This window comes from Varroa jacobsoni, unplaced genomic scaffold (genome assembly GCF_002532875.2).
Source record: "Varroa jacobsoni isolate VJ856 unplaced genomic scaffold, vjacob_1.0 scaffold_866, whole genome shotgun sequence".
Lineage (NCBI taxonomy): Eukaryota > Metazoa > Arthropoda > Arachnida > Mesostigmata > Varroidae > Varroa > Varroa jacobsoni.
Window position 1 is genome coordinate 130,840 of NW_019213768.1, and position 18,463 is coordinate 149,302.

The window sequence follows — 18,463 nt, forward strand, 5'->3', positions numbered from 1 at the left end:
TTGTAACATTACCGCTGTAACTAGGTAAAACGGGTAACCAGATAAGTTTGAGGTACATATGGTAACAAGTGCAGACCACACCAATTGACCGAAAGTTTTTAGTAAAACGAAAGTCATTTTTGCTTTTGGATATAACCTTTCGACGAGTTTCATCGAATAAGTGACCGCTGACCATGAGCATCGAGGTTCCGCCTATTTGTTAGAAAACAGGGTTTGCAAAGGTTTGCATCGCAAATAAGAGTTACCGTATTTGCACTGTGTAATTCGAAAACTTCGAATCTGAAAAATTAGGGCAAATTACGGTAATGACTACAATTTCTATCTTGAATTGCATTAGATATATATGTTGGTTCGGTTTAAGGGGTGAAACTTTCCGTAGATAGTCGTGCGCACCTATTCAACACCTCCGATTAATATAAAAAGTGCAAAGCGCAAACAAGGTTCAAAATTGTGTGCCAGAAAGCATTGGCCAATTTTTTTAGTCCCGGCGTGCTGAGTACAAAGTAGTACACAGCTTGTCACAATTTAGATCAGGCAAATCGCTGCAGTTAACTAAAGCTCCATGGTGGGTATGCCGGGTGCACTTCTTGCTCGTTGTTCCTTAGGTCAAAAAGCTAGCGCAACAAACCGGGGTAGATGCGTGATGTTTGAGAAAATCTTTACGACGAGGAGTCTATAGCTAGGAATGATACTCAAAAGTGGCGTGCAATGTTCAAAGGTGACACCTTTGACCGAAATTACGAAAACTTGATATTCCGAGTTTATTGAGGATTACATAAGACCTTTTATATATCTCTCAAATACCTTTAGCCATAGATTTACTGTACACCCAGGAAATAATGGCTTGTGATTGGTTTAATAGATTATCCTTAATGGCTTGGACTCCTTGAAATCGAAACAAATGTGAAATAAAGCAAATGTCGAAAATACTTCTTCAGCCATTCGGCATAGCTATTTTCAAGAGTTAAATGTAAATGTATAATTTAGCGATTTGAATAAACGACCATAATTCGAAGCAACGAATGGTTTCTAATATATCTTATTTCTGATATATAATATTTGACTTTGTCGTTAGTACCTACCTAGGTTTACAAATATAAATTGACCAAACAAAATGGAAGGAATAACTCAATAAGTGAACGTAAAAGCTTTGCTGATGAAATAATAATACACAGTTACAGTTACAAAAAAATACACAAAATGTTAAGTAAAAAAATTCTGCATTATTAAAGAAAAATAAGGTAAAGCTTAAATGGCCAGCAGTAGATTAAAAGCGTTCTACTAACTATAGGCGCAACAGCAGACCTTATCGTGACGCGGCCGATCAAGTAAATCTTAATAGTTATCTGAAATGGCTTAAAGTTTTGCTTTGCTCTCCTCTAGTATAAGTCCAGCACAACTTTCCAATTATGGAGTGGACTTTCAGGTAGTCTATAGAAAACCATAATTACTATATATATATATATATCGATATTTACGCTTTTATACTTCTATTAAAGAAATCTAAACTAAAAAATTATTTTTCCTTTTTCCTTTTTAGCTTCCAATTTAGAGACTAGTCTAACCCAACGCCTTAACATTTTTTGTAGGTAAATAGTTTAGTAAAAGGCTGTTCTTTGCCTTTAGCCTTTTGCGCAAAAGTAGACTGAAGTAGATATATTATATTTAAATAGTATGTTTCTCTTTGGTGTTATTGAACTACTTCGGATTTCTCAACAATTGACAACGACGCCGTCTGTAAAACCATTTGCTCGTGTTCTTGGTTCGCCCAACGATGACTTCTCAGATCATTTTCTTAGCCCGGTTACCACCGTTATGATGATGGTTATAACTCAAAAATCGGTAAAGATGGTCGCATCGAGTGACCACAGTAATTCACTGTCAAGGCCGACTACAACGGGGGGTAACACACATAGTAGCACATATCTATCAAGTGGTCGCATAATAAATACCAACAAATTAGGCGGCAAAATATAGATATAACACGGAGAATGCTGTGGAGGATGTATAAGTGTAATAACACATTATGAAAGATGTAAAAACAACGAAAAGTTTACTGGGTTAAGCATACATGCTACCAGATTCGCGCACACTTTACAGATATCACTGACAGCACACCTACCTAAAGGCTAACAATTTTCCGGAAACCAACAATTAATTTCAGTATCAAGAACGAAATAATGTCTTTTTCGTGGTAGCTGTAATCAGAGGCTCGGCGCGTTTCTATCAATTCTTTTTTGGCCGTCAACACTGCTTGATTCTAATCTCTCAAAAAGAAAGCATGAAGATGTTTCCAAGAAAAAACAGAAACAGCAAAGCAAAAGGGCAAGAAAAAAAAACATTATATTAACCACCACCATCACCTATTGGCACAATTGGTCGCAACCGTGCTAGCATTTATGCCTGTCAATTTCCTATACGATGCACCGTTACATTATTGTCAAAAATTAGTAGTTCTTAATAACAACAAAATGACAAATGTAAGTGATCTGTTTTATGATATGTCAAACGTTTTTGTTGAGATGCGTTTGAGAACGACTACTGAAAGTGGTAAGCCGCGCCTTAAAAACTAAACTGATAGACGTGGCTCAAGTGAGACCTATTTTGTTACAAAAATGTGCTTGCAAAACTTCCATCGCATGCGCGCCTGCTATTAAACCGGCAAAAGCTTAACGTTGTTAATACGCGTTCGTGTGTATGTAGCTGCGTGTCTGTGTGTATTCTCAAAGGTTCATAGCAAATGTTTCTTTTCACAGATATCTTTCACGTTTAAGGATTGAAGTTGTTTCCGTGCATACGTAGCCTCTTTACAATGGTTATTCCTCTATTTTCGTTGTTTCTCTATTACACATTACAATCTTTGACGATTTCCGACGTTTCACTTAACAATCTCATCGTTGCTGTTGCTGATACGGTAATCGTTACAAAAATCGTTGCCTTGCTAAAAACAGTTAGTTTTAGCAACTAGCAGCCGGACCGAATTTCGTAGTTTATCGTCGAAGAAGGGGTGAAAGGTCACCAAGAAGTGAAAATGTATATTTGCGAGTTTATTTTTGCTCTGGCTGGTATTTTGTCAATACCCCATTCAGTTTGAACATATTGCTCCCTCAGATTGTCATTCTATGAATCCGTCTTTATCATGCAAATAACAACGAGCACTTTCAAAAGCAAAAACAAAGAACGTTAAAAGAAAACCAATGGTAAGCCTCTATTGTATTGTATGAAAATAGACCCGCGACAAATCATTTATTTGTATAGTTATAATTGCTATTACTACAATTGTCTGCAGTGTGAATAATAAGTCGTATTAGCATTCGTTTCTCTATTTCTTACCTGTGTTTCAGAATTATTGAATCACTGCAGTGTACGAGATCTTATTACTGAGAAAGTTACGAAATGTTGATTATGTTCATTTTTCTAGTGGATGACCGCTACAGTAAAACGTATATTTGCATCTTCTTTTTTTACTCTCCACAATCTTCATTTTCTATAATTCTTGTTATTTACGTTGCTGACTCCTTACAAGCAATATTTGAAATTGTACTATACAGCCACACTGTCGACGACTTTTATTTCTTATATTTTCACGTCACTGGATAGCATAAAGTAGCCGTTGGGAGTCTTTTCGATTTCACTTCTTTCGGTTACTTTAAATACTGCCATTGAACGTTCGCAAGGAGGTCTTGGTTCATGGAAACAATAATAAGCCAATGAGCATTTTAGTCTATCCATCTAACTTTATTGCTTGTGCACTGTAATATCGATGTTGTTTTAGTATCTGGGGATAATTCAAGTACGAAGAGATAAGTTTAAACTAAATATAGAAAAGCCTCGCCATCTCATTCTGAGTATAACTGTCTCAATTGGCAATATTCTTTTGCAGGGCATAATAATTTAAAGTACATTAATTAGGAAATGCTTTTTAGTCAAAAAAATTTTGATTTTGTAATAGAAAAAATATCCTTAGACCAAAAGTGCCTGTGATTCCATTAAAACCGTGGGATGATCGAAATTATTAATTCATAAATTAATGTGACAAAAAATGGGAACATTTTAGTGATTTTAGACTGATGGCGGAGCCCGACGGCGTACTGATTTTTTTGGCAGTGAATGAAACTTTTTAGGTGTGATACGCATATGACGCAATATTGCGGGTCGCAATATTACACCGGTATAGTATTCGGGTAAACCCAACTTCTCCTGGTGTTCACTAATTGTTTCCTGTTCAGGAATGGTTGGTATAATAGATGAGAGCCCTTGAGTAGTTTTATGCAACTTCATATTTTTACGAAATTAAGTTTGAAAGGCAACAGGCATGATTGAAAAACAGCCCAGCAATCGCTAGGATAAAAAATGCCGAGCATAGCTTATTTTAACTGAAGTTTAAACGATAAGCCATATTGATACAGCGACAAATCCGTTTACAATGGCGTTATCATTATTACTCTTTCGACTTTGTTAAGTGCAAAAGTGATAATCGTTTCCCGGTTCAGATTGGTCGAAGTAAGCTTCGTTCTTGTTTCGGTCGTCTCCTAATTTCCCAGAATGAACGTTAATTGTAACGGTAGTAAACTACTGTCTTTGGGTGAATCAACCTTAGATCCACATCTTTCTTACAATTTCATGCTGTCGCTTTGCCAAAGTAGAAGGGTTGTGCCACCAAGTGCTTACATCACTGCTCCGGTTTCAGGTTATTCGGGGTTTATGGTTGATTTGCGCGTTCATTGCGTTAACGGAAAAGCAGGATCGACCAGAACACATGGTGCTATGGTAGCGACATGTTACGCACAACAACAGGATTACCAAAAGATGTTTTAGCGGTAATTTTAGCAATAAAAGTCCACTCATTCTTACAACAAGACCCTTTTTTTTAGCCTGAATCCGGTTTTAACCGTAACGACTGCTGCGATTGTGGAATGTCCTATATCAGCGTAATCACCATTGTCATAGATCATAGCCGCCGAGGTGTTAACATTCTTCATCCAAATCGCTAGACCTCCATTCGTCTTTCTTTTATCTGTAATATGTCCAGCGCCAAAACTTATCACTTGACGAATGCATACGCGTCCTGCTACACACAGCATATTATTTTGCGATACATACGCCTTTCGATGTAGGAGAGAGAAATACTGACCAAGCCGTTACCAACTGCTACAAGCAGTTGTGTTACTAGTAGCAACTGTAATAGTACAGGTAGTAGAAATAAGAGATTGACAGCCGCAGCTCGGCCACAGCAACAGCACAGGAAAAGACCACGCAAAGCATGCTGCTGCACGGACGGCTAGTAATGCTGCGTTTGCTGTTAACATATGCAGGCCGGACGTCACGCCAGCCCAATATTCACTTGCAACATCTGCAACATCTTCCGTCTACAATAATATTATCGATGAGCTACAAAAGAAAAAAGGCTCTCTTACGTAACAACAACAATAATCACACACGTTTCAAGTATGCATATAAAGGTAGACGCTAGAGCAAAATACGCACATAAATATATGTATGTAAATATATCAACATCGTGTAAATTAGTCGGAACGTACATAGTCAGCACCCAATCTATGCAAATGGCGACTACGCAGCCAGCTACAATAACAATAACAACAGCTACTAGTACCACTGCTACTAAAAGCTAACTGATGATTTCACTTCTGGCTGCGTACGAACTATTTCAGCTGACCGCCAATAGTAAATTTAATTTTCGCCTTGAAGGAATCCTAATAACTGATCACCATATCCTTAAATATATCGTGTATTTCTTTCTATCTCGCCTTCACAAATACACCTACTATACTAAAATATAGTACATAAAAATAAGTAGAATTTGCACGAAAATGAGCTGAAAAATCGAAATTGAAATTTAGCTATTCTTTTAACGGTTAAAGCAGCAGAAATTGACCTTTTGACCATAAAAATTACATTTTATCGGCACAATGGAAAAATTCATATATATCGCAATATTAATGGTTACATTTTGATTAATGCACTGTTAATGATAGACGCACTAAAAGAATTTGTTTTATGCTAGCGCCTGCCGCGCTGCGACACTCAGCTTGCGATCTACAGCACTAGAGCTGCAACTAATGCGTTTCTCTGTTGGCTTCTATGTGGACTTTCTACACACATTGTTAATCTGCCGCAACATTCATCGCTTTCGACAGCAAATGGACAGTGTCACTTTATCCTATCTATCGAATACTATTGACTCTCTATTCTGTTCCGCATATCCTCAACCGAAGACGCAATTACCAATTTCGATCATAATCATCTGGAAATTTAGATCGTGTGCAGTGAAGCTTTTGTAGCCTAACGGTTATCGAGAATACGAACACTTTCTTTCAGTTAATATTAAAGCCTCTAAATAAGCTAGACTCTTAAGACTGAAGGCGAGCTTTAAAGTCATATTTCATCGCCATTTCATAGCTATAGTTCTTATTATACTAGGAGCAAAATTTGAAAAAAAACGCTAACAAAACTGGGCTATGAAATGCAAGCACCTAGTTTACTTGCGGTTTTTAGTTTTTATACTCTTTTTATTTTTATTGATACTGTCTTCGGGAAACTTAAGTTGAATTTAATATTTAATTTACTAATAAAATATCCTACAGCCAAACACTGGCTGGTTCCCAAGAGCTGGCTTCCATCTTCATTTCTGTACATTCGCTGTACGCAAACAAATAAGATGGAGGTTAATTGAGGATCAGGAAAAGAAACGTTACTTTTTGGACAAGAGTGTACCAATATCTTAAATGTCTGAAACAAGCTGCAGGTTGGCGACCGGAGTTTCAGGTCTTATTCAGCAGATATACTCACATAAATAAATCTGTCATTTCAATATAAGCCTGTTGCTTTTTTTACCTTTACTGTGCTTGGCTTTCTGTCACTGATGTCATTTAATAGGAGACTTGAAGAAGCCGCTAAAAGTGATATTTTTCTCTAATAACTGATGTCTCTTATAACATTGAGATGACGAGTTTTAATTATCAAATGCTTAAATCGGGATATATTTATTTTAAGTTTGTTAAGAACTCAAACGAGAACAATTGCTACAGTTTAATTGTGTCACAGATTTCTATTAAAAGAAAAATTATTCAGATTTACCATTTACCATTATTATTATATGAATATCTTCTACTTTAATACATATTGCAGTATTCCACGGCCGAAATAAGAGGCTACTCAAACATTCCCTCTCTTCCATTTTGGAGCCAGCAAAGGCACATAACTTTTTATTAAAAGTATTTACAAATAACTTAGAGAAACCGAGTACTTCTGATTAAACTGTTAAAATCACTATCTCGTTACGATGTTTACGAAAAAAAAAACTGTCACTTGTGAACTGCTGATAATGTAAGTTACTCGCGAACAAAAACCAAGTAAATTGAATTGTTGTAAAATTGCCTTACGGGAAGTTGCAAGCACCTCCCAATTACTTTTAGCTATTCAATAAGGAAAATTTATTGAAATAAAAAACGACATCGCCTTTTGTAGGAGTTAATTGTTAGTTTTGTGTTATACAGAGATGTATTTCGAAAGACGCTGGCTGTGTTGGCTACAAATTGGAGCTACGTCTGGAAATATGTAACCCGAAGTTAAAGCCCAACTTGACACTGACTTCTGTTTATAACAGGACTTTATTCACCTTTAGAGAGAAAGGTCCTTGTGATCTACAGCAATTAAAATGAATGAACAGATTTAATAACAGAGTAGACTTAGAGCCCCATTAAATGCCAGTCATTTTTATTAGGTTCCCAATTAGTTAAAATCACCTAATACTGATCGTTAATCTTACGGCTACCTGCTATTCATTCTTCGCTGCTCTTCGATTTTTATTACCTTTGTACCGATTTTAAATCATTAAAAATAATAAATTTATCGATCATGAATACGTAGACGAGTACTAAGTTTATAAAAATCACTGAAATATTTGTCGAAACAATCAAAACGAGGTTTCTTTTGTTTAAATATTTTATAGATAAATGGGAGGCCATTTACCTAATACTAGCCTGTGTGAATATAAGGTATTTATTTACTGGGCCATTTTGTTGATGCCGGTCTTCAAGGGCGCCGCCCTGTGTTGAGACGTATGATAAGTGTATTAAAATCAATTTTTTTTTTTTTATAATAGTATTTAGAATAGGGCGCCGGAATTTTTGAAAAAAAGGATTTTTAAATGAAAAACAGTAATTGTATGACTATGTGTGCAAATCATTTACAGCATCAGAACTCATCGTACTGAAAAGTAATGTGATAGTTACGTTACCGCTATGTTTATTTTTTAGTTAGAAGCTCTGTAACAGGCTATTTTACAACTATTAAAATCTGTAAGACAGAGTTGTACAAAAGTGTTCCAAAATTTATGCACGTGACAGAAGCAAACAGCCTAATTGTGCCGAAAAAACAGTTCACAATTCAATAATTTTTCAGCAACGATGATTAGGACTGAATTGTTCTTGGGGCTGTTTACTATGAAGTAAGTAAATTAACTAGAAAAAGAGAACGGATCACGATAATTATGTACTCTATTCTGTAGAATGCGTTGCCATTTCTTACCGTTGCCTGGAGATAGCACCCATATCCAACTCTTTAACAAAAAATTTGGCAATCGATTCTCCGAAAATTCAATTTCGTACATACTCAATAGACATTGAAAAGTTAGGTATGTTTTGCGTTACTATCATGAAGACAGTCTAACAATTTTCTTTTTTATACGTAGCAAACCCTGTAGCGGACTAAGTGCGCAGCGGATTTCAAATCTCAAGCGTTAAAACTACATCAATTTCCATTGGGTACGAGAGTATAAACTGCGAGATCAAAAGAAGTTTGTTTTCATTTAATTTTTCAAGTGGATATGATACGATTGCGTAAATGTTACAGCTCGGACACAACTTCGACAGCTCTGTTTGCTATATGGTAAGCTAGTAACGTGTAAAGAAGGGATTTTTCGTTTTATTGAAATTTAAGTGAATGCAATTATCGATTCGTATTATATAAACTTCTAGGTCTTAAAAATTATATTTTGAGCAAAGAACATTGTGGCATATTTTTTCTCTCCACTTAATACATTCTAAAGTTTCAGTAAATAGCATTATAATGTGTTTCTTGCGCTTGCAAATTTAATTTAAAATTTTTTTCCGAGGTTACTCTTCAACGTTGTAAGCTATAACACTGAGGATTGCATTAAAAGTGTTAGAAAAACATAGGTTAACTATACTCTTGTCTTCTATTCTACGGGTAGCGTAACTACCCATCGCACACATATTCGGCCGCATTCAGTAATTTGACATATTTTAGAAATTATTTCAATTTTTCGTTTTCATTCTAAAGAGTTTCTTTGATTTTCTCATTTATCCCCCACGTGTCAAATATACCGCCACAACCACAGCGGCTATATCTGACTGGAGCTTATGAAAAACGCAGTTTTACAAAGAACCATTTTTAATAAATCAGAATGTATGTATAAATTACACATATATATAGATAAATATATACAAACTTTTACATATACACAAGCTCTAGCTCGTTTAAAAGCATAGGTTCAACATTGTTAATTATTATCGTTATTTTTGCGATTTTTATTTATTTAGTACCATTAGCTATTTACCCTATATAAACAAGTCCTCGAAATCATTTATTTTATGCTTTAGTATCAAGGGCTTGCACGAGCCTAACTTAGTGAATGTTGCTGTTATCTGGAGTTTCTCCGACAAACCTATACAACGACATGGTAGCCATAAAAGCAGCTATTAAAGTTAACAAGAATATCTAAGTTTCCTTATTTCCCTGATTTTTAATACTTAATATTAAATTTTTGCCAATACTGAGGTTTAAGCCAGCATGGTAGCATGCATGTCAGTTACCGTTGCAACGCACCACGCACGCCACGCTGCCCCTTACTAATACTACGATATCTATGTTAGATACGACCAGGTTTTGTGCACTTTTTACAACAAGTTTTTACTAGTTTGGGAAGTGGGTTGCATCTGTTAGCTTTGCACCTCTGAAATCCTTTATATGTTCCAAACACCACCATGAAGTACTATTTCGCAAACTAGTCTAGTACTTTTTAGTAAGAAATGATGAATTCGTCATTATTCAGAAAGGGATTCGAACAATCGGCAATCTTAACAGGAAAAAAGACCACTCTTCAAACAGAACAGCTTACACCAAATGGAACGCACTATATTCCTATACCTGGAGCATCCAAATCCCAATTATATCATGAAGTGTTTACTAGATCATTCCGATCTTGTACAGAGCAAGTACAGACCCGGAAAAAGAAGCCGTGGTAGAATCAAGATTACTCTAGAAGCAAGGCTATAAAACACCAGACCGAGGTATTGGCATCCATTTGTCTTCATATTCCAGCCATATTATACTGCCTACAAAATCTGTAGCAGATACGTCATGCGACCAGCTAAACGTAGACATGAACAGCAGCTCTTCAACCAAATACAGCAACAACCTCGCTTGTGACTGCGTAAGGCACGAGGACAGCGGAGGAGGATATTATGCCTCATGACCTTAAGTTCATAGAAGGTCACTTACCACATTGACTCATAGACGATCTTAATTAGAGAAGGATAGTTGAGAGAGAGATAAACCCGAGAAGCACTTGGAGCTGGACAGTGAAGGATAGTCGAGACCTTTCAAAAACTGTTGAGCAACAAATTTTCTGACCCAAACAGTTCGCGCAACGAAGATTTCGAGGAAGCATTCGTGCTAGCCTCTTGTTGAACTATAATTTTAGTTAGATCAGTTAGAATAATAATAATAATAAAAAGTAAAAAAAATATACAAAAATAAAAAAAATAATAATAATAAAAAAGAAAAGCTATAATAATCTAGCTATAATTCGATAAATTTTTTATGTACTATGCCTTTTAAACACACCCGGAAAACTAATCTCAAGTGCAGTCTAATCTAAAAGAAATCAGCGATAGAATACAAAAAAAAAAAAATTTAAATACTACAGCCTTCCTATTTGATCCATTAAGTGGAAAACTTGTCTGGTGGCATGCTTGCTTGGTGCTACTTTGTAGTGCGGCAGGCAGAAGAATCGCTGTAGTTGGCATCTGGTAAGCAACCCTATCGAACATCGATGACGACCACCGGAACGAACACTACAACGGTAATTGACGTCGTTTACCCGTGAATTGAACTCGATGGTAACATTTCATAGCAAACCACGAGCTTTGTCTGCAGGAAAGACGAATATCAACTTTATCTAGCAAACTCAAAAAAGTTCAACACAGTCGGGTAAATACAAACATGCTATCTAAGCAGAAAGCCATTGAATTCATATACTGCGAATACTGTGCCTCATCATCGTCATCGTACTGCTGCTGTTAGCGGTGGGACCCTAAACCTCGTTATCTAAACATTTTCCCATGGCTGTCTGTTCACCATTCTATATCACTGAACCTCTTCCTCCTTACCGATACTTGTATATTATATGTCCAGTTGGCCTCCATATAGCTGAAACAGCCAGCTATGTTGAGTAAACGAGAAATCACTTTCTGCTGTTCTACTATTATGGGTGCTTCTTCTTCTGTCTGATTATCCGAAGCGCTTTATCACAAGAAGATAACGATTTTGTTGCTGCTTACTACCGTCATATGTTAAGAGAGCATTATATGATGTCGTTGCTTTGAAACGCTACTGCTCTGCTATATGCACTAGATGTACCTAGGCTACCTTATCGTCTTGGTGTTTTTTGGTTTTAAACACCAACATCAGGATCATTCGCTGTTTGTGGGATCACTGTCTTCCCACTGAGCTGTTATTTTCTCCACCTCGTACTCGAGAATACTAAAACAAGACATTAAACTGCTAGTACTGCGGCCACACTTGCTTCGCGCTTTCATGTCATTGGTTCGTGGTTTTGATCTATTAATACAAAACTTTGTGTCTTTTGATTGCAAAGCGATACTACATATTTTCATTAAAAATTGTTGCAAAGTCATGAAACGGTATCGAAATTGCACATTTTGCCTACAACTCCGTAGGTTTTCACCCATCTTTTATTTTCTCCAATTTTAGCATTTTTAAAAGTTTCTACTGCTCTATCAAAATGTTTTAATTCAATATCGTTAAAATGTTTGTGAGCAAAAATTAAATCACAAGTAATAATAGCTTTAACGAATTTGTACGTCTTTCGTCAAAAAAGCTTCTAAATCTTCTGAACAAAGTAGATTTTATACGTCCATGATACATCCCGAATTGCATTAATTGGCATAGAAACAGATATTTGCTGTCTAAGGAATGCCCAGAACTTTTATCTACCTTTAATAAGCATACAGGTACTACTTTACTATTCAATCTGTCGTTGAAAGCGATTACTTTACTTAAAAGGTAATTTAACTTCTAGTTTAGTTTATAACTCTATATTAATGCAGATATTTTGTGCTGTCGAACTTTTAGTTTTAAGTCATAGATTTCCTTAAATCCGGTGAGATTTGTACTTGAACAAACTCTGTACCTGCAGAGAGTGCAGATCGTAAACAAACGACAATTTTAGATTCTTTTCAAATGCTTGTTCCTTACAGAGCTATACATGCTCCAATATGATCCTAAAGTTTTGGAAAACAGGTTGGTCTGTAAAGCATCATACATACAAAGCTACAGTTCTATTTTTTATACTTTTTTCTCTTATCCGATTTTTAGTAACACCATTTCAATTAACTTATAGTGGAATGTGAAAAAAGTATCTTTTTAAACACTTACAAGGTAAAAGGTACACGAGAAATTCAAATAAGAATTGCACCATATAATGCGTCATCTTATTTTTTAAAATTCTAAGAAAATATGGCCTAACAACATTAGGCGCTATATGAACAATCCTTCAATTGCTGAAACAAGTTTTAACCTTCAGTCCTGCCATTTGTCGGATCACTAACTATTCAACCTCTAACACCTCAATGAATTCATTACGATTTATGCGAAACTTATCTTACATGGCAGAATTACGTTTTCATCCAGCCAGCTTGGCAGAAAGTGCTCATGCAGCATTGTTTACTTTCCTTTATAGATTTTCAAATAATCACCGTTTGGTTTCGACACAAGGTATACCGGGAAAAGCAATTGAGGACGCTGAATGTGCTCTTGTTCTTTATAATTTGATAACAATACGTTTATATATAAATATAGAAGTAGTATTATTATTAATATTATTATTATGATTGGTAATTCTATGCCTAATTGTAAGCTATGGAGTCGCACTAAAAATGCGTTTTTTTGTAGTCCCAAACATTATCAGTTAACATTTATAATTTTTATGCTTTATAATTATAGCATAATAAAGAAAATTAGATTGAGGAGCCTTTTGAGAATAACATAATCTTACTTTTTTCCTGACAGCAGCAGTGGTTTTGGGGCCAAAAGATCATCTGAGGTTAGCCACTTATCGCGCAATTGATATATCGAAGAATAAAATAAAACGCTTGTGTGTAGGTGGATATTAAGACAAACTGACAAAATTTGTAAATAATTTTAAAACAACAACAAGAATTACGTTACTAAGATTTGCAAAAGAGTTGTACTTCGGGCATAGCTGTCCCAAAAGACTTGCGTCTTGCAAGCACATCTTACAGTATATTCATATTTATAGCTAGATTACTAATTCGCACTATTATTTAGTATGTGTACAACTCCATCTCATTTTTTGTAAAACATAAAAACAATACGACATTTCGATTTGGATTCGAAGGGAACATTTTTATTGCTATCACTATGTGATATTATGAAAGAACAATTATGAAAAGGCGTAAATATTTTAGGGCTATCACATCCTATATGCAAACTGCAGTGACAGTATGGTAGTACAAACAATGAAAAATATAATCCAAACGTTTACAGTTTGTCAAAGCAGATGCAAACAATCACACAGGCACAAAACAGCTTAAAATTATAGTTGTTGCAAGCGTTCAGGTTCGATTAATTATAATTTAAGAATGTTGATTATTATGATTAAACATAAATAATCAAATTTGGCATTACTGACTTTGAATGTTTACTATGTACCGCTCCTACAGTAAGTAGACTCAGTCGAACGATTCGTGCTTGTAAGCTATTGCGATTGCCCTGATGAACTATACGATAGTATCAAAAATCACCTATTGGATATATGTATTACGTTTGCACATGCTGAGCTCCATCATGTTAGGCCGTATCGCATAGTATTTCATCATTAAGTCGATTTGTATATTGTATATAAAAAGTGGCTGTCATATGCAATGATAAAAAGATCGCATAAAATGTTCGTGACAAAGCTGTATTATACTACTTTTTGCGCTTCACATCGTTCGAGAAAAGAGCACACAAATATTTTGGTGCTATCGGAACAGTGTATAATGAGTTCTCACATTAATAATGTTTCTTCAGTGCACTCTCGACAGGCTTTAGGCTTAGATTTTTAAAATAGAGTATTTTTATTTCTCTAATTTTAAGAGAAAGAAGTTTTAAGTTTAAGAGAAAAAAACTTTAACTGTGCATATAAACTCTAGATTTAGTTTGTCCAATTAATTCGATTATTATAAACACTACAGTTCAGATTCCTATGACTCGGCCTGAGCATCTATATCAATTATTTATATTAATGTTACCGAGTTAAATGAAATTACGTTTTTGATATCGAAAGCGTAATGTTACTCAACCAGACAACCTTCTTGTGCCTTTAAGTACGCATCCATAAAAAATAAAAGGTAACTAACGACAAATAAGCAATGTTGCGTGTGTGATATTGCTTATGTAACATTGGATAAAAGCCGTTCTGTAAAGGGGCATTTTATGTAAGGAGAAATAGTTGGAGAGTTCTTAGTATCATTGGTAACGGCAATTTTGCCTCGAATAATAGTAACCATATGATAAAACCCATGAACAGCATGTGCAATCACGACGTCTCGATTTGTTTCCGAACTGTTCTTTTAAGTGGATTCGGCCATCGCTTCGGCTTTGTAGATATCTGAGCCTATGTAGTCCAATTTCAGTTGGGTGAAACTTACGTAGGTCTCCTCTTCTGCTTCTACAACTGGTGATCCTAAGTATTGGTCATCACATATGGATTTTCGTTTCCTGTGTGTTTGACTAATAATGAAGTTTTCATTTTTACACCTTTTATTATCTTTGCAATCTATGCATTTTTGTATACCTAACGTGGTCATTTAGGCTTAGCACTTTTTTTTTAATCTAAAATCTAGCTAGTAATTAGCAAACACATTTCGCTGGAAGTTTTACGTTTTCCGATTGTTTAATGAATAATGCGTTAAGCTATTTACTTCTCTTCGAACTTCTCCATCATCATATAAACCTATGGTAATAGCGTCGTTTGCACGCGGTTTTCCTTTTTGGCCGTGTTTCTTGAGTATTTAAAGCGGCACCGTTTGTTCGACGCGAACGCATACCATCGAAAACTCCTGGCAGGCCCGAGGTGAAAGTTTTCATTTAAACATATTCCTTGTGTCATAGTAATTCATAATTCAGCTTGCGCACCCAAAATACAAACACTGACCCGATTGTCCTATTCAGTAGTAATTTTATTATTCGTCGTTTTTTTATGATTATTTTCAGTATTGAGCTTGGGTTGCTTTGTTATCTAATCTGTATGACATAGAGCCAAAGCATATATCAGTTTTCTATACTGAAAGCTCACCGCCAAGTCTTTATTAATTATTTCTCGCTTGTAGTTCCATTATACATACGTTCTTGCTACGTACTACTCATTATTTTGCGTTTTTTTTTTCAACTTTACTTGAAACGGCTTCAAACATGTCTATCTCCAAAGTTGCTATTCCTTTTATTTTTTTTGTTTTATCGTACAGTTGTACTCACCAATTACGTAGGGAGCATCCAGATCTTTTTCTATAGAGTTGTTTCTAATACTGTATCTGATTATCTGATTAAATAATTCAACGAAGTTTTTTCCATATGCTATAAGTGCCATTCCCGGCGATCATGTTTATTTCATATCACCATCATTCACCGTGATTATATTTTCAATTCAGCATCTAAATCACTCCCTAGTCATTCTGAATAGAGCCACTTAATCCATAAACAACTTTTTGATGGTAGCCGTCCGTCAAAAAATATTGGTAGATGTAGATTCGTTGAAGTGACGCTTAAGTACGCCATGTACGAAATGTTCGAGTTCAAGTAAATGCTGAACTGGTAGCAAGCCAACGTTCCCAAAAATGCAAGGTCTCAAAAAAGCCAATAGGTACAAAAGGTTAAAAAAGACGTGGAGAATCTTAAAAAGGCTGGGCAGGTGTTGTAGCCTATCGAGACGATTCAATAGGCAATTGATATTGTGGCTTTCAAAACAACTGTTGATTTCTATGTAAAAGATAAAGGTGTATAGAAATAGGTCTTTAGGTCATTGTGATAAAGTTTGAGCGCCTTAAATCTGTCCTTTTTGCGGTTTGTTTTCTGGTAATCTTTTTCAGATTTTTCAGAAGTCGCATGAAACCTGGTAATAACATAGATCGTCAATTTCGGGCAAAAATAAAGGTTTATAATTTTAGTGGGAGTCCGTCCTGCGTAAACATGTTGAGTTCATCTAGGGGAAATAAGCGCCAACAAACAACTTTACTGAAACTGGGAAGACAAAGTGCCACCAGTAGATTTCATTTTCCACCAAACAAAAGCACCGACAAACATACGTCATTTTCCATGCTTTATGATTAGTGAGTTAATGGACGTTTCGGTTTTTGACAACATAAGTTGTACAGAGATTTAACTACGCGATTTACATGAGGACTGAGTCCCACCAGGTCAATCTGTGAAATCAGTGCCCAACATATCAGTGGTAAACTGTTTGATCTACGCCGCTTTGGTTAATTTACTGGTGCTGATGTTTATGTAATGTACACACACTTGACTTGATTAATAAATAGATGCTATGGCGTCGAATGGGGAAAGGAACAAAAAAATATGTGTCTGTGTGCTGCTGATCTAGAAAATAGCTTGGAAAATTCTGGTTAGTTTTGTGTGTAGATTTAATTGATGCATGAATTTTAGTGAAACGAATAATATCTAGAAAGTGGAAGCAGTAGCGGACGCTTATTATCAGGTGTTTGGGAAATGGTGAAAAAGAAGGTATATATGAGGGAATCGTTTTCATTAGCAAAACCAAAAACCCGCTGCGGATAGTAATACTGCGCGACAAAACTTTGTCGACTTTAAATGCTAGAAAGACGGTAATATCAAGTGTTAAGTTACCATGCTCGTATTCGGAAAGCAAATTTTCCTTAAGATGCTTCTGCGGTGTTAGACATCTGTGCCGTATGATCTTATCGAAAGGGGCCTTTCGACTAAATCGATATTTAGGGAAGTAATAGAATACAAGTATGAGCAAGCTTGCTGCAGTATGACAATAAATTAACTAATGGATTTACCGAATCGTAATTCCAGGTTGACTGTAACATCAACGGATCGGGTAGAACAATGGCAAAGCCCGCTCGGCAACTAGGGATCCGCCTCGAGTAGAATAAAGAATGTTACAGCGGCTTTTCTTGTTGCATGACACGAATGAAGAAATGTAATCACATGTAGATTATCTTACTGCCCATAATATCGCTCGGCTACGTTGAATCAAAGTCATTATGAACACAACGGTGCGCGCTAGTACACGAGGGCATCTCTCTTACACAACAAAAATTCGTAAAAGAAGGGATTTCATCCGCAAAACCCGACAAAGTATTATGCATTTTACTAGCTATCCTCAAAAGGTCTATGTCTTATTTAGGCCAGTCAGCCTCTAGACCAAAATTTAATAGAACAATATTTGACAACGTGAGGTATATGGGAAAGTATCACCAAATCGCAGGGTACGTCAGAGGAACTCAGTTAGCTAATAAAAATGTAAGCGGCTATAAACAAGAAATCTATCTACTCGCCTACTAAACTAACGTCTAACAAAAATAAGGGTACGATCGAAGATTGAATGTGAAGAAATTGTCAGTGCAGTTCTATACCTTAATCTTAATGTTAATTTTCTATCTGATAATAACAGATAGATAAAGTCCATTGATAAAAACTGAACTGTTGACTAGTGAAAAGTAAAGTTTATATCTGACCTTCATAACCTACCGACGCAGTGATCTGTGTCACTATTATCGTGACGACGACTGAAGATGTGCAAATGATTATGCAAGTGCCTACAGACACTTCTGCTAAAAGTGTAATAAAGATGTCGTTTATCTATTATGGTATTCAATTAGTATACAGAATGACGTATTTCGCAGATGTCACCACTACCTAGTGGCCCTCTAACACAAGGGTCAAACACTTGCACCAGCAGGGAATCATTCTTTTGGCTGAAGGGTCTTATGTGAAATCTAAGGACGGACTGCATCAAGGGTCGACATAGGGAAAACAAATCGTTTTAGCAACGCCATAAAGCCTGGGTTAGTTTTGACTGCATCCATTATCTATGGATTGACTTTGTACCGCCACTATTAGCTCAAAAAAT

General features: G+C 35.8%; 1 protein-coding gene across 6 annotated transcripts in view; it reads left to right on the top strand.

The window, feature by feature from the left end:
• Positions 1–18,193, top strand: part of LOC111264487 (calcium uptake protein 3, mitochondrial) — a gene marked incomplete at its 5' end in the record, with an annotated part of 145,383 nt that extends 127,190 nt beyond the window's left edge. For 3 of the 6 annotated variants that reach the window (XM_022840437.2, XM_086970100.1, XM_022840448.2), the window contains 1 exon segment: positions 17,404–18,193. In XM_022840437.2, the coding sequence (XP_022696172.1) occupies positions 17,404–17,478 (75 nt within the window). 6 annotated transcript variants of the gene reach the window in all.
• Between the last annotated feature and the right edge of the window lie 270 nt (positions 18,194–18,463).